At 39.5% G+C, this 20,818-nt stretch overlaps 1 protein-coding gene across 2 annotated transcripts in view; it reads right to left on the reverse strand.

Moving 5' to 3' along the window:
• pcca (propionyl-CoA carboxylase subunit alpha) overlaps positions 1-20,818 on the reverse strand; it is a 374,463-nt gene that overhangs the window by 129,055 nt on the left and 224,590 nt on the right. For both annotated transcript variants that reach the window (XM_043691289.1, XM_043691290.1), the window contains exon 19: positions 4,419-4,521. In XM_043691289.1, coding sequence (XP_043547224.1) covers positions 4,419-4,521 — 103 coding nt within the window. The remainder of the gene's footprint in view (positions 1-4,418; positions 4,522-20,818) is intronic.

Raw genomic sequence — 20,818 nt, forward strand, 5'->3', positions numbered from 1 at the left:
CTTCAAGTTTTGAGGGTTTTTCTCTAGTTCACTCATAGATATGGGCATCACTGGCTTGGCCAGCATTTAATGCCCATCCTAACTTGCCCTTGAAGATGGTGGTATATTGCCTTCCTGAACCACTGTAGTCCTTGTGCTATAGGTAGACCTAAAATGATGTTAGGTAAGGATTTCCAGGATTTTGACCCAGCAACACTGAAGGAATGGCAAGATATTTCCAAGTCAAGTGGCTTAGAGGGGAACTTGCAGGTCATGGTGTTCCCACTTATTTTCTGCCCTTGTCTTTCTAGATGGAAGTGATCATAGTTCGGAAGAAGCATTCATGAATTTCTGCAGTCCATCATAACAGATGGTCACATTGCTGCCTCTGAGCATCAGCAGTGGAAGGATTGAGGTTTGTGGATGTGGTGCCAATCAAGCTGGTTGCTTTGTCCTGGATGGCATAAAACTTCTTGAGTATTGGTGGACCTGAATTCAACCAGGCAAGTGGAGAGTATCCCACCACACTCTTGATTTGTATCTTGTAGACTAGTGGTATAGCGGACAGACTTTGTGGAGTTAGGGAATAAATTACTCACTGCAGGATTCCTACCCACGAATAGCCATAATTCAGTTCAGTTTCTAGTTAATGTTGATAATTGACAGTGATTCAGTAATTATCACGCAACTGAATCTCAAGGGACGATGGTTAGATTGTCTCTTAGTGGAAACAGTCAATGCCTGGCATTTGTGCGATGTGAATATGACTTGCCACTTTTTTAGCTTAATCCTAGACTTTGCCCAGGTCCTGCTGCATTTGGTCATGGAATTGAGGTCTCATTCAAAAGCCTACACAATTCTGTCAGTAATTGGAAACAGAAGTTAACATACTAGCAACAGTGTAATGAGGTGGAGCAGCACAAGCCTAAGAGCAGCCCAACTTTGACAGGATGTAAGAGCAGGAGTAGGCTATTTAGCCATTTTGGTCTGTTCTAACATTCAATAAAATTGGTTTATCTTCAAACTGAGTTCCACTTTACCCAATTCCACATCCCTTGATTCTCTTGGTGTCCAAACATCTGATGATTTCAATCAAAATATACACACGGACTGAGCATCCACAGCCTCTGTGGTAGAAAATTCATATGTTCTGATAATTAAAAATCGCTCTGCCGAGTTCTAAATGGTCAACCTCTTATCGGATGCTGGGATCCCTTGCTCGAGATTCTCTGAAAATAGCCTCTCAGCATCTGCCTCATCAAGGCCCTCATAATTTTACCCATTTCAATAAAATCACCACTGCTCAACTCCAGAGGAACACTGACCCATTCTCCTCAATGGCTGGCCCACTCTACTTCCAGTTGTCTGATGGATCAAGCCAGTGCTTTTGTTAATGCTGTTGCTGTTGCTTTCTTGAGTGGGATTGAGTTTCTTCTAGAGGACCACTGGGTGGCAGCAGTGTTTTTCTGATGGCAGCTGCTGTACTGATAGTGAAGAGCCAGATTAACAAACGTTTCCAGAATCACAGAATTGTCTGTGCAATATGAAGCCGTTAGCCCTTCATATCTGTGCCAGATCTCTGAAGGAGCATCATGACTTATCATGCTCCTGCCTATACCCCCATATCTTTGTACATTGTTTCTACTTAAATGATCATCTGATGTCCCTCAACTGAACCTGCCTCTACCACACTCCCTGGCAGTGCATGCTATACCATGACTCGCTGTATTAAAGATCTTTTTTTCACATCACATATGCTTCTTTAACAAGTTGCTTCATATCTCTTTCCTTTCATTTTCAATCCTTTTATAAGAGAGATTAGTTTCCCCCTATCTACACTGTCAGCCCCCCCCATGATTTTCAAAACTTCTATCACCCCTTAGCCTTCTGTCCAATAAACACAGTCCCAACTTCTCCAATACAATTTGATAAAATATGCTTTCTGAAAATGCATCTTATGCTTGATCCTGAGCATTTGCAAATTTCAACACAACTCAAGTCCAAGACTTACTTACATGGAAAGGGTTACGGACATTCATTAGTTTACTACAACAACAACAACAGACTACAGCTCGTACCTGTATAGCCCTTTAAATGCAGTGAAATATACCAAAGTGGGATAATGAAGCATTACCAAACAAAATCTGACACTAAGCCATTTAGGACACATTTAGAGAAGGAGTTCCAAAACATTCGGGGTTCAGAAGACGATTCAGCATGCTATTAATGGTAGGATTGTTAAAGTCAGAGATGTGTTAGAGGCACTAGAGTAGTGCAGAGATCTCAAAGATGAAGAGAGATTAGACAGAGAAGGACAAGTTATGGACCGATGTGAACACAAAGATGAAACCACCACTTGAAGACATTGGCAAGCCCAGGATGCAATCAAGTAACTATCAAGAAAGAACTGAATAAATGGTCCTGAACAAACTTTTCCTGATGTAGAAGAGAATTTCATTGGAAAAACAAACTCCATGTATTACCTGGCTCAGGCGAAAGATTACCGGGGGATATGGGAGAAGAGAGAGTAATTAACCACTGTACATTATAAAAGAAAGGGTTTCATTTACATAGCCTATGTTACTTTACAGATCATTATGTCCTTTGAGGAGTTGTCGTGGCTGCATTGTAGGAAATGCAGCAATTTGCATTAACGGCATTATAATTAACATTTTTGGTGATGTTGGCTCAAGGACAAGCATTGGCCAGGACTGGCTTCTTCAAGAACTCTAGAACTCCCTTCCTATACTGCTCCACCTCTCATTCTCCTCTTTTACAAAATCTCAATGACCAGCTTTTGGTCACCGACTCTAATATCACCTTTTATGATTGTGTATCAAATCTTGTTTAATAAACCACAGAATAAATGGGGAAAGAGACTATTTGGCCCACTGAGTCTGCACTGACCCTCTGAAGTGCAGCCCACCCAGACCCAGCCCCTATCCCATCCCGTAACGCTGAATTTACTATGGTTAATCTACCTAACTTACACACCTCTGGGCACTATAGACAATTTACCATGGCCAATTCCCCTAACCTGCACATCATTGGACTATGGGAGGCAATGGGAGCACTCTGCAGAATTCATGTAAAATATCTTAACATGTTAAAGATGATATGTAAATGTAAGATGTTATTGTTTTTGTGCCATGGGATATTTTACATCTACCTGAGGGTGCCTTAAATCAACATCTCATCCAAGGATGGTACTCCTCAGTACTGCACTGCAAATGCCAACCAATATTTTCGTGACCAAGTCTTTGGTAAGGGACTTAATGGAGTTTAGTGCTATCCACTGAGTCACAGTTGAATCCCTGGATACATGGCCACTGGGATGTCGCAACTACACAGGGGCAATGTTCTGTGGCTTCCTTTGCCATTTGGACAACACATTTTCATTCATAGACAAAAGATAATAACTTATATTGTAAGAGGTTATAGGTACAAGTAAGGATTTTGAAGATATAATTCAATCTAACAATTTAAACATACAAGTAGTGCAATCTGAGTTTTATAAAACAAAGCAACAACTGAAGTGCAATGGAATTGTTTTTCTGGAAATGCAGATATAGGATTATTTAAAAAAAGACTTTTATAAATAAGTTATTCAGAGTGACCAGATTAATGCAAGGCTACAGTACATCTCCTACATTCTAATGCTTTGGGATCTGTTCCACAGAAGAAGAAAAGGGACCGATTGCTGATGTTATTATAGGAGGATATTCAACAACCAAACACAGAAGATGTTTTCTCCATAAAAGCAGTTGAACAAACACACGACTTTTCTCAGTAAAAGGAATCTGACATCAAACCACCAGTAAAATCCTGAACCCTAAAACCTCCTTTGAAGAAGCCTATTTGAAGTGAGGTATTTCTAGTTATGGGTGATTGAAATGAGAAATCTGTAGCAGCACATGGACGTGTTGGCAACATGACCTACTAATTAAATCCATGTGAGCCAGTCTCATCTTAAAAGAGGTCCCTAACATTAGCTTTCTCAACTTATGTCTAGTCAATCAACCAAGCAATGACAATCTTAAACATGAGACCACAGTGACGTAAATCCTGCCACTAAAATAACCACTTCTGCATTTTAACAATATTTAAACAATAAGCATTACATATTCCACTAAACTAATGCTGCCAAATAAGCTTTGAAGGTGGGAAGTTATGTTCATAATATGTAGAGCATGAAGTGGCTTTTTTGCCCACATCACAGCAACAGAGTCTTGGATTTAGCTTATGCTGACAGTATGCAAAACCCCAGAACTGGCTTTCTCTATATAAATTGGGAATTGGTCAGCTTGTCAACAGACTCTAAAAATAATGCATATAGCTTAATTTGGTCAATAATTTGTGTTCCTAATTTACCGAAGACTTAAAGAAAGTTGACAGCAAACAAAAGGTTTAAAAGGCAAGAGATATTGTTTCAAGCTTACACTGTAGGATGACCCTGATCGTGAGACAGTAACAGAATGCACCCCATCATCCAGCTGTACTGACAGTTCCCAGCTCTTCTGTTCTTGTGTAGCAGCAGGAATCCTGCAGACCAAAGTATGAAGAACATTTTATTTCTCAAAGATGAAATAGATGTGGTCAATAAACTCGGATCACAGGGATATATTAAAGGCACTAAATTATTAAAGTGTCACTTGAATTTGAGTCTTATTTTATTAACAATCATCTACTGAATGTTTTGAAACATTGTCTGCACAAATTGAAAGAAATCGCACTTTCATCATCAGACCTGCAAACTTGAAAGGAGCTTGCTCACAAAAAATCATGCTCTCCCCACGAGAACAAGACTTCTGTTTAAAAAATAAATCATAAGTTAATAAAGTGATCTTGCCAGAAACCATGCTTGTAAAATTCTTATCATTATGTTTCCATGTTTGAACCTTGCAATTATCTCCATTATAATTTTGGTGAAGTCTTCCACATTCAAATCAAATTCAACATATGAGCCGAAGAGACAAATCTCAACGATTAATTTCATTTTCACTCAACTCTCTGAAGACGAAAAGCATCTTGGCATCACACGAAAAAAACAAAATTGCAATTCTCAATTAATTCAGAGAACAGAGTGATTGAAGAATTATTTTGACCATTCATTTCATAGTTACACTCTAGTATTAAACAGCTGTATTTTATAGGAAGCACTTTTTCTGCTATTGGAAATCCATGAAAAGTAAACAAAGTCTTACACTAAATTTACACAAACAGCCTACACCAGCAACTGGTCCATGCTGGTGTTTATACTCTACACAAGCCTTTTCATACCTCACTTGTATTCCATTTATAGAGTTATATGGCACAAAATAGACCCTTAAGTCCAATTTGTCCATGCCAACCAGGCATCCCAAACTGAACTAGTCCCATTTGTCTGCTTATGGCCCATATCCTTCTAAATCTTTCCTCTTCATGTACCTGCCCAAATGTCTTTTAACTGTTGTAATTGTACCTGCCTCTACCACTTCGTCTGGCAGCTCATTCCACACACGCACCACCCTCTGTGTGAGAAAGTGACCCCTTCTACTATATGTACTCAAATAGCTTTCATCAAAAATGCATCTATTTGCCCCAACCATTCCATGTGATAGGGAGTTCCAAGGCCTCAGCCACTCTGGGTAGGATCCTTACCAAAATTATGTTAGGAAACGCAAAACCATGCACATCAGGTATTGGAATAGTAATGCGATCGCTGTCACTCGCAAGCAATAATGATCCGTATAACAAATAGAATATTAAGCAATTTCTGATGGTTAAAAAAAAAACTTTACTGTAAGTGAATAACATATTACAAGCCTGTCAGGCAGAAACTAATGCTCTCCTTGTACACTGTAGAATCATTAATCACTCTTGATTTTGGATTATTTGAGGATCACCAGCAAGCGCATGCGACATCTACTATCTTCCTTCAGCGTTCTACACAGTTAGTTCTGAAAATGGGAACTAGGGGAGGCCCTTCAATTTCTCAGGCCTGCTCTGCCAATGAATTAGACTATCATTGATTTGTATTTCAACTTCACTCTTAGTGCTCTGTCACTTGACATCCTTGCAAAACAAAGGTTGTTCACAAAAATATAATTTTCAATTATAGGCTAGAATGATTTTTAAACCTTGGTTCTGTGCTTCTTGCACCATGTTAATGTACAAATTAAGCTAATAAGAGCTCAAATAGTCTTTAAAGAGTTTGATTTGGCTAACAACCACCAGTTTATATTTTAATAGCTTAATTATTTTTTGCATCAACCTACTGCCTTAGCTTCAGATGAACAGAGGAGAAGGTCCCATTGGGAAGTCAATTTAACAGCAATACATGGTACCCTGTACAATTAAAATTTATTCATATACAGCATTACATAAAATCATAGTTTTAGATTTCACAAAGACTCAAATCACAAACTGTCAATTTAAGAAAGTGCCATATTAATTCATACATATGATCAGTCGCTCCTTTTTATTTAAAAGCATATTTGGAAAGGCTTGGATATTTTCAAAAGTGGCAATAGCTGTATTATTACACTGCTCAGGAAGTGTGCATTAAATAAAAGAGTTAGAATTATAACAGAAAATATTTAACATTGTAATCATAAATCACAAGATTACAGTTACACCTAATTAAAACAAACAAAATTGGTGTAGCAACCTCATGTTTCTTTTCATACACTAACATGGCCTACCCATGCATGAACTTCTCAAATGTAAACTCTGCTTGTTAAAGTACCACCCCATGGTGCAGTGATCACTTTTTGTTGAAATTTTAAACAAGAGAAACTCTGGGCCCCAAACATTTCATTTGTAATATGTGGAACACTCATCCAATGTCAAGTTCAAAGACATTATTTTAATGAAATAATGTCTTCAAACAAGGAAATTATTTGTTCAGATTTTATCAATGTGACCAAAACACACATTAAAGTAGATTCACCCTTTTTACTTTGTATCAACCGTTAACTGTTTTGAGGTACTGTGGACAATAGCATCTTGTATTTATATACCACCTTTAACGTAATAAAAGTCACCCAAGGCACTTCAGAGGAATGTTGTCAGAGACAAAAATTGACATGGAGCCAAAGACACAAGGACAATTGACCAAAAAGCTTGATCAAAGAGAGGTTGTAACGAGCATTTTAAGAAGAGGTCAGTAGGTAGGTTTTGGGGCAAAATCTTTGCGCTGAAGGCCTTGGCAGGCATAGATATGCCCTCTCAATAATGGACCACAAGTAGTCAGAAATATAATGAAGACCAGAACTGAAGCATCGTAGCGATCACAGAAAGTTGCCAGGCCGAAGATGATTACAGAACTAGGGAGCAATGAGACCAGATCAGGATTTCACCAGGAGATCAGAACTTTAAGCTGAGGCATTCCAGATCACAAGTTGGTACATATAAGTCAGTAAGCACAGAGGGGTGTTGGGTGAAAGTGATTTGGTGCAAGTTAGGGAACTATTAGCTGACCTTTGCAAGAACTTGAGTTCAGTATGAATGGATAAGAGGTCAGACTGGAGGGCACAGGAATGATGGAGTCTAGAGGTAGTAAGGATATGGATAAGACCTCAGCAGCACTTGAGCTGAGGTAAGAATAGAGATAATACACCAGTACCAAGAAATTGACTCATTTTCAGCCACTGCACAGACCAAACCAGTGGGCACAACTGCAATTGTCTTGACTGCAATTCAACTGACTGCCATATTGGGCAAGGGTTCAACAAGGGATATTCTTTACCTATGAATGATGTAGGTGTTTGCCCATTTGCAAACAAAAATAAGAGACAAAGCACTCAGCTCAGATCCCTGCTCCATTATTAGATTATTTTAAAAATTCCAGCTCCATCACAGCCCAAGGGTTAAAAAAACAGTAAGAAGTCACAATGCAGAAACTGTTTCTACGGAACGCATGTCATCCATGAATTTATCCATTTGTAGAAACAGCAGGAGCATGATGCCAAGGAAAGACTCCCAAACTGAGTCCCACCAACATTAAACAAATCATCAAGTCATTAGCACATTACTGTTTGCTGGAGTTTGTTGGTTGTCACATTTCCTACACCACACCATGACTATTTTATTGGTTGGAATACAAACTGGGATGTCCTAAGATTGTGAAAGGTGCTATACAAATACAATTTTTTTCTCTTATCTAAGGACAGCTGCTAGCATTGTACTGTACAGACATTTTCTTCTTGCATTTTCTCCCATCTTTGCTGTTTATAGGCTTTCCAAACTTTGCTGTTATTGGCTCAAGGGCAATGAGGCCTAAAGCTAAACATCTCACTATTTTGGCCCAGACAGCTTACCCTTTGTATCTCCCATTATCTGCAACAATTTTTTTGAGCTCATGTAAAGCACAGACCTATTCCACAGGGCTATCAGTTTTCTACAAATGATTATAATTTTCATTAAAGCATGACAATAAGTTAGAGAAAGAGTGAAAAACGCGAATGAGAAGCTTTTAAAAGAAAGTGAGAGCAATAAAGACAATATAAAAGAATGATGGAGAAAGAGAGGAAACTAAAGGTAAATGCATTTATATATTACATTTCAAAACTGCTAGGTGTCTCAAATCCTTTCCTAGCCAAACAACTGTCTTACTTTTTAAGTGTAGTCTTTTGCAACGTAAGAAATGTAGTTGCCAATTTTGCACAGTAAGGTACCAGAAACAATGATGAGACAACAACCAGATGTTGTTGTCAGCTGATGGGTAAACTTTGGTGAAGACACCAGCCATAACTCCCTGTCATTTCCTCAAAGTACCATGGGAAACTTTATGTCCGCCTAATGAGGTTGATATGGACTCATTGTAACATATCATCCAAAACACAACATAGAAAATATGGCAATAGGAGGATACATTGATATATTGAGAAGTAGTATAGTAGGAAGGGATTCATGTGGAGTATAAACACTGGCACTGAACTGCTGGGCCAAATGGTCTATTCTGTGCTGTAAAAATCATTGTAACAATAATATCATTGCTATTATAGCTGCAGCTATTTTAATAATATGACTTGCAACTCAATTTAACAGCAAATATAATTTCCACAGCTCAACATCTCAGTTCAGGCCAAAGGGAACTTACAAAATATGACAAATAATTTATTTTCTGATACATAATGAAACCAACCATCAATTACAGTTATATGCCTATAGATAAAGCAGTGCTTTAAGAAGCCCTACAAGATCTTACTAAAAATCAATTAATGTGTACTTTACTGATCCTTTATTTAAATGCCTCTTATCCCTCAAGGTTTTATCCCCTTTTAAGAAAAAAGGAATTTAAACAGTTGTTTTAAGTCTCGAAAAAATGAACACATTAATTGATGCACAACTTTCCAACACCTGCCAATCTTACAATGTTGTTGATCAAATATAGGCTTTGAATTAAAAAAAAGACTTACACTGAAAGTAAATTCTGATCTTAAGTAGCTTAGCTGTGCAGTGAAAGGATCATTAAGAAAATCTTAGTCATAACTTCCACTGCAGGGAGTCACAAAAATGATCAAGAATAATGTGGCTAGTTTTATGGGAGCTGAGGTCAGCTTTTGCATATGAACACAGACTGGAGAAGTTAACCATTCATCTGAAATGATTTCAGAGAATTTGCAAGAGCGTGAAAGATATGTTATGCAAGCATATAAAAGTATTCAGTGGAGGTGGACAAGACCGGCTACATAGAGACTACAAAGCAGCCCTCCCACGGTTCATGAATAAGTCGAGGAAATGATCGGAAAAAATGGAGAGATGTTTGGACAGATGGCCCACTTAAAACACATGGGATAAAGTGGCAGTAATTTGAATGAAATTTAAGATTTTGATAATAATTGATCTTTATGCTCTGTAGTCCCCAGACAGGTAAACGAATAAATTCTTGAAGTGTTACAAGTAATTCCTGCTATCAAAAAAAAACTATTTATGAATGTTATTGTTGGAAGCTAAGAGAAGTATTTAAACATAAAAACTATATGAAAACCTCAGGTATAATGAGAAGCAAAGGAAGGTCAGGATTAAAGGAATTTAAAATAGCATGAATCTGTTCCAACCAAAACAATGAAGATTTATATCATGATCATTCTGCACTTTGAATGTTCGTCCCTCCATGGATAACAAACTCTCGACTTACACTGCAGCATTTCCTCCCTCTTGCACCACCAGTTGTATTTTGCATGTTTAATATTTCAGCAAAAAGGTTTTATTTGGCTGTGCGACATTCCCAAAATCCAGAACTATTATTTCTCAACATGCTCCCTCATCCTGAATATTCAAAACAAAGATTTCCTTTCAGAACTCGCTCTTTCACACTATCAAATATCTACATACTGAATCAGAGATTTCCACATTCAAAACAACTCAACCAAAATTATGACTTAACTGCTTCAAAAATTTGTTTGACATTATATGATGGTTATTCAGATTAGATCCTTCAAAATAATGTCCGAACTTCACTTGTCGCCCAGAATAAATTAAAGTTGTGATTTTCCCTTATTTCAAATTCCAATGTCCTTGCTTCACAGTACAGCTGAACATTACTTAAAAGCAGGGCAAGTATCATCTCAAATTCCTGTTCTCACACATAAATCATCAAGAAAACTATGTCATGCAGAGACAGGGGTCACTCTCCTAGTGAGACAAATTCCTTTAATACTCGCATTTTGGTCTAATGCTTTCGTCCACACCTATTAGAATGACATATAACTTTACAACCAGGTAGCTTATTTATCTGACACCTACTCAACGTAGCCTGCCTTTTTTACAAAAATAATTATTAAATTGCCACTTAAACACCCACTTAAGCTGAGATTTGCAATAAAAATCTGAAATAAAATGCCACTTTAATGATTTAAAATAGTTTTCATCTTTAAAAAAGTATGATATTAAATGTTTCATTGGTTTGAAAATAAAAATTGCTTTAAATTGTTTTAGGTTTGCTATGTAATTAGCCATTTGGGAGTTTATGACCACAGTTGCACTACACCACTTGTTCTCTCAGGCTGGTGATCTGATGTGTTGATATAGTCTCAGTCATAAATCCCCATATGGATCAACCAATAAAATGGAATCCCAGGCATTACAGTTGTTCACACTAACTTAACATTTCCACACCATATCAAAAAAAACAAGGCTTTAATTTTTCAGGCTTATTTGAGTGCAAGTGATAATCTTCACCGTGAACACATTGCTCCGATACTCCATAATACATAAAGTTCCTTGGGCTTTCAGTCTTAGTTTGTTTTATAACCTTTTTAAAAGGCTTGCAGAAACTTATTGGAAATGAAGATCCCATTCTTAACTTTAACTCAACAGCATCACAGAACGTAATGAACGAGGAAGGACATTAAGCGAAATGATAACATGTAATTTCTGTGATAGAACATTGGGAATTTTTTTTCAAACTTTTAAATAGGGAGGTAGAAAGTATTAGAAATCTATAAAGAATAATTAAAAACCACAAATGGTACACTGAGAAATCCAAAAAAGAAATCAGTGGACCATCACATAAAAAGAAGTGGCAATGTTTCTAAACTTGCAGATATTATCATTTGCAATAAAGTTGTTGTGGATTAACTTTTGTTTTTAATTGGTATGGGTATAGTTAGGAATAACAGATCTCTGTAATTTTAGGAGAAAGTGAGGACTGCAGATGCTGGAGATCAGAGTTGAAAATGTGTTGCTGGAAAAGCGCAGCAGGTCAGGTATTTTAGTCAAGTTTAGGAAATTAAAATAGCAACACCTTGGGTTTCACGTTAACATTGCTTGTAAAAATATTTCAGTTCTGGAATCACAAGTAACAGAACCACAATACAAAATGGAAACCTCTGCCATTTTAGATTTTAGATTAGATTACATTACAGTGTGGAAACAGGCCCTTCGGCCCAACAAGTCCACACCGACCCGCCGAAGCGAAACCCACCCATACCCCTACATGTACCCCTTACCTAACACTACGGGCAATTTAGTATGGCCAATTCACCTAACCCTGCACATCTTTGGACTGTGGGAGGAAACCGGAGCACCCGGAGGAAACCCACGCAGACACGGGGATACATCTAATCATGTATAAAATTATACAGCATTTTGAAGGGCAGAAACATTATTCAGCACAACTAGCCCAACCTTGGTCATCTAACCCTGTAAGCATGTCTTTTCATTCTTGTCTCCCTTGTTGCTTATCCAGCTTCCTCTTAATGTAACCTTTGCCATTTGCATCAACCAATCCATGTGGTTGGGAGTTCCACGTTCTCATCATCCTCTTGAGTTGTTCTTCATTCTCTTTTCCATTTCCCTTGATGCAATACTCCGGTTCACCTGCAGCAAACTACTCACTGGTGTGGAGATAAACTTCACAACAGAGGGGAAACTGGCCCAAACTATGATGCCTTCAATCCAAAATCAAAACTATTCTCATCTAAACCATAGAGATTTACAATACAGATAATGCCTGTGTACACTCGTAAAGAAACTGAGCTCCAGGTCATTATTCCCTCTGTCTGCACAACACATGTGAAAACATGGTTGCTCAGTGGTTAGCACTGCTGCCTCACAGCACCAGGAACCTGGGTTCAACTCTACCCTCGGGTGACTGTCTGTGTGAAGTCTGCCCATTCTCCCCAATCTGACGTAAGTTTTCAAAGTCAGGTTTCCTCTAGGTGCTCCGGTTTCCTCCCACAATCCAAAGATGTCCAGGTTAAGTGGATTGACCATTCTAAATTGCCCATTGTGTGGAGGCTAGGTGGATTAGCCATGGAAATGCAGCGATAATGTAAGGGATGGTCTGGGTGGGATGATCTTCGGAGGGTCATGTGGAAGAGATGGGTCGAGTGGCCTATTTCCATGCTGTAGGGATTCTATGAAGATCTTTTATTAAACATCTAGGAAACTAACGGCCTCTTCCAACCAGCTCCCAAGGTTTATCAGTCAGCAGTGATCTTCATGCTGCCATATACATCAGCGACTTAGATAATCTACAGCAAGCAAGGTGTCTTTGTAAAATCCTCCAAAAACAGTGAAAAGAAAGGCTGTCCAAAAGTAGTGTCCTCTCCTAAGCCAAGTGTGGAAAGAGGCCATTCAGCCCTCAAGTCTGTACTGACCCTTTGAAGAGCATCCCACCCAGACACCTATCTTATCCCTGTAACCCTGTATTTCCCATAATTAATCCGCCTAACCTGCACATCACTGGACACTATGGGCAATTCAGCATGGCCAATCCACCTAATCTGCACATCTTTGGATTGTGGGAGGAAACCGGAGCACCCAGAGTAAACCCACGCAGACATAGGGAGAATGTGCAAACTCCACACAGATAGTCACCTGAGGCTGGAATCGAACCCAGGTCCCTGGCACTGTGAAGCAGCAGTGCTAACCACTGAGCCACCGTGTCATTCATACCATGGAGAACTCTTGCTTTCTTGTGTTTCCACAGCTGCTGCCTGACCTGTTAATTTGTATCAGCATTTTCTTTTTTTACAGTAATTTCATCGGTATATTACAAGTAAACTTTGGAATTAATTAAGATAAAATGTGCCAAATGCCCTCAACATTTAGGTTTGATAATAAAATCAGGAAATAGCATTGGTACTGAAGATGTTGGAGAATAGATAAGATAACATGGAGAGGTTGGGACTGTTCTCTCCTTGGAGAGAAGGCAGCTAAGCAGAGATCTGACAGAAGTTTTCAAAATCATGACAGGTTTGGATAGAGTGTTAAGAGAGAAATTGTTTTCCTTTGTATAAGGATCGATAACAAGAAGGCATAGATTTAAAACAATTTGCAAAACAGCAAAAGTGGTGTGTAAGAAGAAAATTCACACAATGAGTGGTTTAGGGCTGAAATGCATTGCCTGGAAGTGTGGTGAAGACAGTCAAATTGAGGTATTCATGAGGGCATTAGATAATTATTTGAATAGGTGTTAGGCTAAAAGGTAGACGAACTGGATTAAGTCAATGATTGCTGGAGAGCTAGTATAGACATGATAGGCTGAACAGCCTCTGCATATGGACAAGTCAATGATTCTGAGAGGCGCAAAGAAGTTTAGGAAGGCAATTCCAGAGTTTAGTATTTACAAAAGGTTAGAGAACCAGAGATCTTAAAGCTTTGTAGACCTCCAAGTGGCAAGAGAGAAAGGGTGGGGTGAGACCATAAAAGATTTGAAAACAAGGATGTTGGTATTAAATTTGAAGCTTATTGAACCTTGGGGGCCAATGCTGGTCAGCAACAAAGGATACCGGGTTAATTAAACTTGATGCCCTTTAAGATATGTGCAGCAGAATTCTGATGAACACAGGTTCATGTGGAATGTAGGAGGAGTTTGTAAAGCATTGAAAGAACTGGGCTGACAGGACACGGAGACATGGATGAGGATTTCAGTGGCAAATGAGCTGAGGCAGAGACAGAGTGTGTTGATGTCAGAGCTGAAAATAGGGAGTATTGGTAATTGAGTGGATATGTGATCAGAATCTCATCTTGGCTTCAGTCACAAAAACATGGTTGTGAATGGTCTGGTTCAGCCTCAGACAGGTGCCTGGGATGGAAACAAAGCTTAGAAAACAGAATTTGTGACAGGAACCAAATGCAGCAGCTTCAGTCTTTGACATATTTCATGGGAGAAATGTTTCGCGTTTTTCTCGTACTGGATGTTGGACAAGCAATATTGCAAATCACAGATGTGGAGAAGTCAAGGAAACTGGTGGAGACATAGAGCTAAAGGATTTTGCTGATTCTGAAGGTATTTCTGATGATCAGCATGTAAATAAGACTTGGAAGAGGGCCAAACATAAATCCTTTGGGGATTTCAGAAGTAACAGTGCAGGAGTTAGCAGCGAAACTATTGCAGGGGATTCTCTGGCTACAATTAGATAGATACAAATATGGATTCGGAAACACAGTAGCTCAGTGGTTAGCACTGCTGCCTACAGTGCCAAGGACCTGCGTTTGATTCCAGCCTCAGGTGACTGTGTGTGTGGAGTTTGCACATTCTCCCTGTGTCTGCGTGGGTTTCCTCCAGGTAATCCAGTTTCCTCCCACAATCCAAAGACATGCAGGTCAGGTGAATTGGCCGTGCTAAATTGCCCATAGTGTCCAGCGATGAGCAGGTTAGGTGAATTAGCCATGAGAAATGCAGGGATAAGGTAGGTGGGTGTGTCTGGGTAGGATGCTCTTTGGAGGGTTGGTGTGGCTATAATGAACCGAATGTCCTGCTTTCACACTATATGGAGTTTTTGATTCTCTGACTCAGGTGAGTGTAGTCCCAGCCAGCTGGAAAATAATGGAAGAGAATGATGTAGTCAACAGTGTTAAAGGCTGCAGCCAGACTGAGGATGAAAAGCTGAGATAATTTAACAGTCATATAGGGTGTCATTTTTGACTTTGAGAAGGATTGTAACTGTATTGTTGTAGGAGCAGAAACTTAATTGGAGGGATTCAAACATTGAATTGCAGTGAAGATGAACAGAGAGGTGGAAGGTAAATCACAAGAACTTTGGAGAGGACAGAAAGGTTACAGCTACAGCAGTAATTTGGAAGGGCAGAGTGGTCAAACATGTATCCTTTAAGGAGGGGTTGATGACTGCAGAATCTCTTCAGGTCCACGCCCACCCCCTCCCCCCGCCACCAGCCCATGCCCCACTCCTGGCACCTTCCCCTGCCACCGGAGGAAGTGCAAAAACTGAGCCCACACCACTCCTCTCACCTCTGACCAAGGCCCCAAGGGATCCTTCCACATCTGTCAAGAATTTACCTGTACCTCTACCAATGTCATCTACTGCATCCGTTGTACCTAATGTGGTCTCCTCTACATCAGGGAGACATGACGCCTTCTTGCGGATCATTTCAAGGAACAACAACTCTGGGACACCTGCACCCACCAACCCTACCGCCCCGTGACTGAACACTTCAAATCCCCCGCCTACTCCGTCAAGGACATGCAGGTCCTGGGCCTCCTCCACTGCCAAACCGTTACCACCCGATGCCTGGAAGACGAACGCCTCATATTCCGCCTTGGAACTCTGCAATCATGTGGGATAAATGTGGATTTCAACATCTCATTTCCCTTCCCTGACATTACCCCAGTCCCAGCCTCCAACTTGACATTGCCCTCCTGGCCTGTCCATCACTCCCCCCCTCTGACCTATCACCTTCTCCCTCACCTTCATCCACCTATCGCTTTCTCAGCTACCTTGCCCTCAACCCCACCCCCTTCTCATTTATCTCTCAGCCTCTGGCCCACAAGCCTCATTCCTAATGAAGGACTTATGCCTGAAGCGTCGATTCTCCTGCTCCTTGGATGCTGCCTGACCTGCTGTGCTTTCCCAGCAACACACTCGACACAGATTCTCAAGAGTCTAACAAGAGAACCATTAATTCTCCCCGTGTCTGCGTGGGTTTCCTCCGGGTGCTCCGGTTTACTCCCTCAGTCCAAAGATGTGCAGATCAGTTGAATTGGCCATGCTAAATTGCCCATACTATTAGGTGCATTAGTCAGAGGGAAATGGGTCTGGGTGGGTTACTCATCGGAGAGTCGGTGTGGACTTGTTGGGCTGAAGGGCTTATTTCCACACTGTAGGGAATCTAATCTAATCTAAAGTATATCAGTTAACATGAAACACAAGAGGAGATGCTGGGTACTGAACGGCTTGGTCAGAATAAGGTCCAGGGAGTAGGAGATGACTCTCAAAAACATGATGAGAGATAAAAATCACACAACACCAGGTTATAGTCCAACAGGTTTAATTGGAAGCACACTGGCTTTCGGAGTGATGCTCCTTCATCACCTGATGAAGGAGCGTCGCTCCGAAAGGCTAGTGTGCTTCCAATTAAACCTGTTGGACTATAACCTGGTGTTGTGTGATTTTTAACTTTGTACACCCCAGTCCAACACCGGCATTTCCGAATCATGATGAGAGATGGATGAGACTCTAAAGAGAGATGCAAGGACAGCAGAGGACATCAGGGGAGGAGTGAACAGCAGAGATTATCAGAAAAGAGGTAGAAATAGCACAGGCAGTGAAATAAATGATCTTGATCTTTGTGATAAAGAAGCCCATCAGCTCCTCACACATGAAGTTAGATCTAAGACTGTAGTGAGCACAAGAGGGTGGTTTAGAAAAATGATCTGTGAAGGTGAAAAAATACTAGGTTATCTTTGCATCACAAGATGATCCTAACTCGTATTAAGTCTCACTCACTTTACTCCCATGCTCGCTGACCTACATTTGTTTCCAAACTGGTGACACCTTGTGTGCAAAACATCAATCCCTGTGTTTAATTCCTCCATTGCCCCCCTCCCTCCCCAACTCTGTATTCAATTCCCATTCCACAGTTTCCACCACTGGCAATTGCCATGATCCTAAGTTCTAGAATTCCTGTCCTCAATCAGGTGCATGGCAACATGCCCACCTCCAAGTCACACACTGTCTTGACTTGGAACTATATCGTTGTTCCTTCAGTGTTGCTGGGTCAGAATTCTGAACTCCCTTACTAACAGCACTGTGCTTGTAGCTACATCCCAAAACTGCAGCAGTTCAAGGGGGCAGTTCACCCCAATATAGCCAGCAATGCCAACATCCCATGAATGAATTTTTAAAATGCATCATTTCTTTCTCCACATTTAAATCGCCCTTAAAAAATATGTATTTGACCAAGCTTTTAAGCACCATTCTTCATATTTCGTTATATTGTTTGATGTTAATAATTTTTATTTGATAACTCTTTCGTCCAGCACCATTGGGTCACTGACTATTAAATGCAGTGTAGCAATTCAAATTGTTCTTGTTGCTGTAATTTTAAAGAGATGGCTGGGTGGAATAAACATTTTTATTTTTGTCTTTTTCAAAATGTTTTCAATTTGAAATTGAACAGATCTAACTTTGCCAGCCATTTCCAGTTTCTAAAATGTTATCAATCTGTGGCACTGCTGTGCAAATTTCACCTTTGCTCTGCAGTACTGAGAACCTATTCGATGTGTCTTAAGATTAAAACTGGTTTTGATTTTCATAACCATAGAAAGAAAACAATTTATTTAAATAGCCAAAGATCAGAGGTAGATGACACTAGCAATGAAGAGAAGGGGAGGCTTAAAGTTTCAACATTGTCTCAAGCACAAAGCAATACCCAAAGTTAGGTCATAAAGGTCACCAGCAACATAAGAGAGATTAGGCAGTTTTGGAATTAAATGAAATGAGAAGCCTGACATGTCACTAAATGCAGGAAATGAAGTCTTGATTACGGAAAGAAAACCCTATTCTGCTGTTTCCCTGGTGACTGGCGATATAAAGTGATTATGGACTGAATGGCTGCATGATATGAAATTAAAATGTTTCATATCGAACAATCCAAAATGAATAGGAAAGGGTTAGAGGACATAAGGGAGAAATCAATTCGGCGTTGCAAGTGGTGAATGGAAATAAAGTCTGAATAGGCTTTACCAGTGGGGGTGCAACAATTGCCAAATGTCCTCGGGTCCAAAAAAAATTACAATAACATTGATGCAGTGTGGAAGAGCTTTCAAAATCATTCCAGGGACAACATGAAGAGTAATCTCAAAAGATTCCAAAATACGATGCAGTTGGTGTTTGTAACAGAACCGGGCACAGAATCTGACAGCTCAGGGGAGAAACCATTCAATGCTTCATGCCTCTGCCAGCTCTCTGATTCAGTGCATCCCACTTCCCCATTCCCTTATGAAACTTACGGGTGAATATTCTTCCACCAGAATTCCAAGCAACACAAATCAGTGTCCTCGCATTGCCAACCCTCCCATCAGTAGAAAGTGTTTCTCCTTGTTTACTCAAACAAAACTCTTCACAATTCCAAACACCTCCGTTAACTCTTCCTGTGGTAAACAAGGACAAGACGACGACATGACATACAGACACAATGGGCTGAATGTCCTCCCTCTGTCCCATACAATTTCCATGTTTTTAAGAACTATCTGAAAGACACAGATTGAAAGAAACTGCTTCCTGCTCACTGACTGTTGGCAGAGTGGGAAGGAACAGGGTTGTAGTGGACTGCAGCAGGGGCCCATGGTAAGGGTTTTCTGGCAACTTTGGGCAGATACTGAAAGAAACTAGGGAGAACACAGCAGAGGCATTGATATCCATCCATCAATTTTCAACAGAAAAAGGCTCAGTGCCAGAGACTGGGAAACAATGAATACAACTCCCATTTTACAGAAGGATAGTAGAAGCAGCCCAGATCACTGAAGAGAGATTAACGAATGTCAAAGGTAGAAGAGATACTGGGCTGCAAAAATATCATGTAACACAACATCTAGAGATGGGGATGGAGGGGGAGAACAGAAAATGCTGGATACGGCAGACCAGGCAAGCATCTGGGTTTAGATCAATAACTAATTCCTGTTCCAATAAAAAGTCAGAGATGTAACAGTTTACAGATTTTAAGCAGATACAGAAGTAGGGGAAGTAGGGGGAGAACAAAAGGGAAGGTCTGTGATACGTGTAGGAGGCAAGAGCGTAATGTAAGCAGTTTCCTTTGCTGTTATTTTATACTTCCCTAATTAGCTTTTTCCTTTGATTGCTTATATTAGGTTTTCACAAATATTCTCATTTAAGGTTTGGTTATGAACTAAAGGAAATGAGTACAATGCTATGTTTGCTTTTATCAGTAAATGTGTGCTGTGGAGTTTCTTACAAAAAATATAAATGCTGAGAAACCAAAGGGTCACTACATCACTTCCTGGGGAAGCTCACAACTCTGATCTTATTCATCGAAATAAATCTCACCTCAAGAACTGTATGGTCATTATTTTAAGTTTCCAAACATACCTCTTAAAGACACATTTGTCACCGTGACAGAGCAGTAATAACACTGCAAACAACTTGTATTTAAGTAGTGCCTTTAATGCAATAATAATCTATTCTTTACAGTCTAACTACATTGCATCTTTGCAAGGTTCAATGAAATATGTGCAATTATATCTGAAAAAGTCCTTCACCTGACAATAACTCATATCAAATTAATTTTAAATGTAGTGAAAGCAAAATACTATGGATGCTGAAAATCTGAAGGAAACACAGAGAACACTGGAGAAACTCGGCAGATCTGGCAGCATCTGTGGAGAGAGAAACATAGTTAAGAAGAATCATACTGTACTCAAAACATTAACTCTTTCTCTCTCTCCTCAGATGCTATCAGATGAGCAAAATCTCTCCAGCATTCTCTTTTTTGAATTTTAAATTTACTAGTCAAAGTGAAGCAGTAACTCTCACAGCCTAATAGGCATCTTCGTAATGTAAATCATACTACAGCTTGCATTCAAATTACACTTTTAACAGTAAAATGTCCCAAGCACTTCACTGATGCATGATCAAACAAAATGTAACTTCAAACTTGGCAAAAAGTTTGGTGAAACAGCTAAGTTTTAATAAATATCTTAAAAAAGAAAGAGATGGACAGTAGTAACAAACACAAATGGTCTGTAAACACACATTGCATATCACCAATACTTTAAACAAATTTCATGGTTACAGAAAATATTCCACAGAGTACACTCAAATTAAGTATTAAAAACAGAGCTCCAATTCAATTGATCTTCTTTTCAAATCCCCAATAAAGAAAACATAAAAACCTAACAAATAAATACAGGAATTGACCATTTGGCCCAAGCCTGATCTGCTTTGAATAAAATCATGATTATCTTGGACATTAACTCTATCCTGGTCATATAAGCCTGAGTTGCTGTTACCTCATTAAGAAATCTACAATATAATTGACCCTCTACAAACTGATGCTCTCAGTGTATTAAAAAAGATCCCATGCAACTATTTAAAGAAACATTCTCCCTGATGAATATTTATTCCTCAAACAAAATTATTAAAATTGA

Source organism: Chiloscyllium plagiosum, chromosome 6, assembly GCF_004010195.1.
Source record: "Chiloscyllium plagiosum isolate BGI_BamShark_2017 chromosome 6, ASM401019v2, whole genome shotgun sequence".
NCBI classification, from domain to species: Eukaryota; Metazoa; Chordata; class Chondrichthyes; order Orectolobiformes; family Hemiscylliidae; genus Chiloscyllium; species Chiloscyllium plagiosum.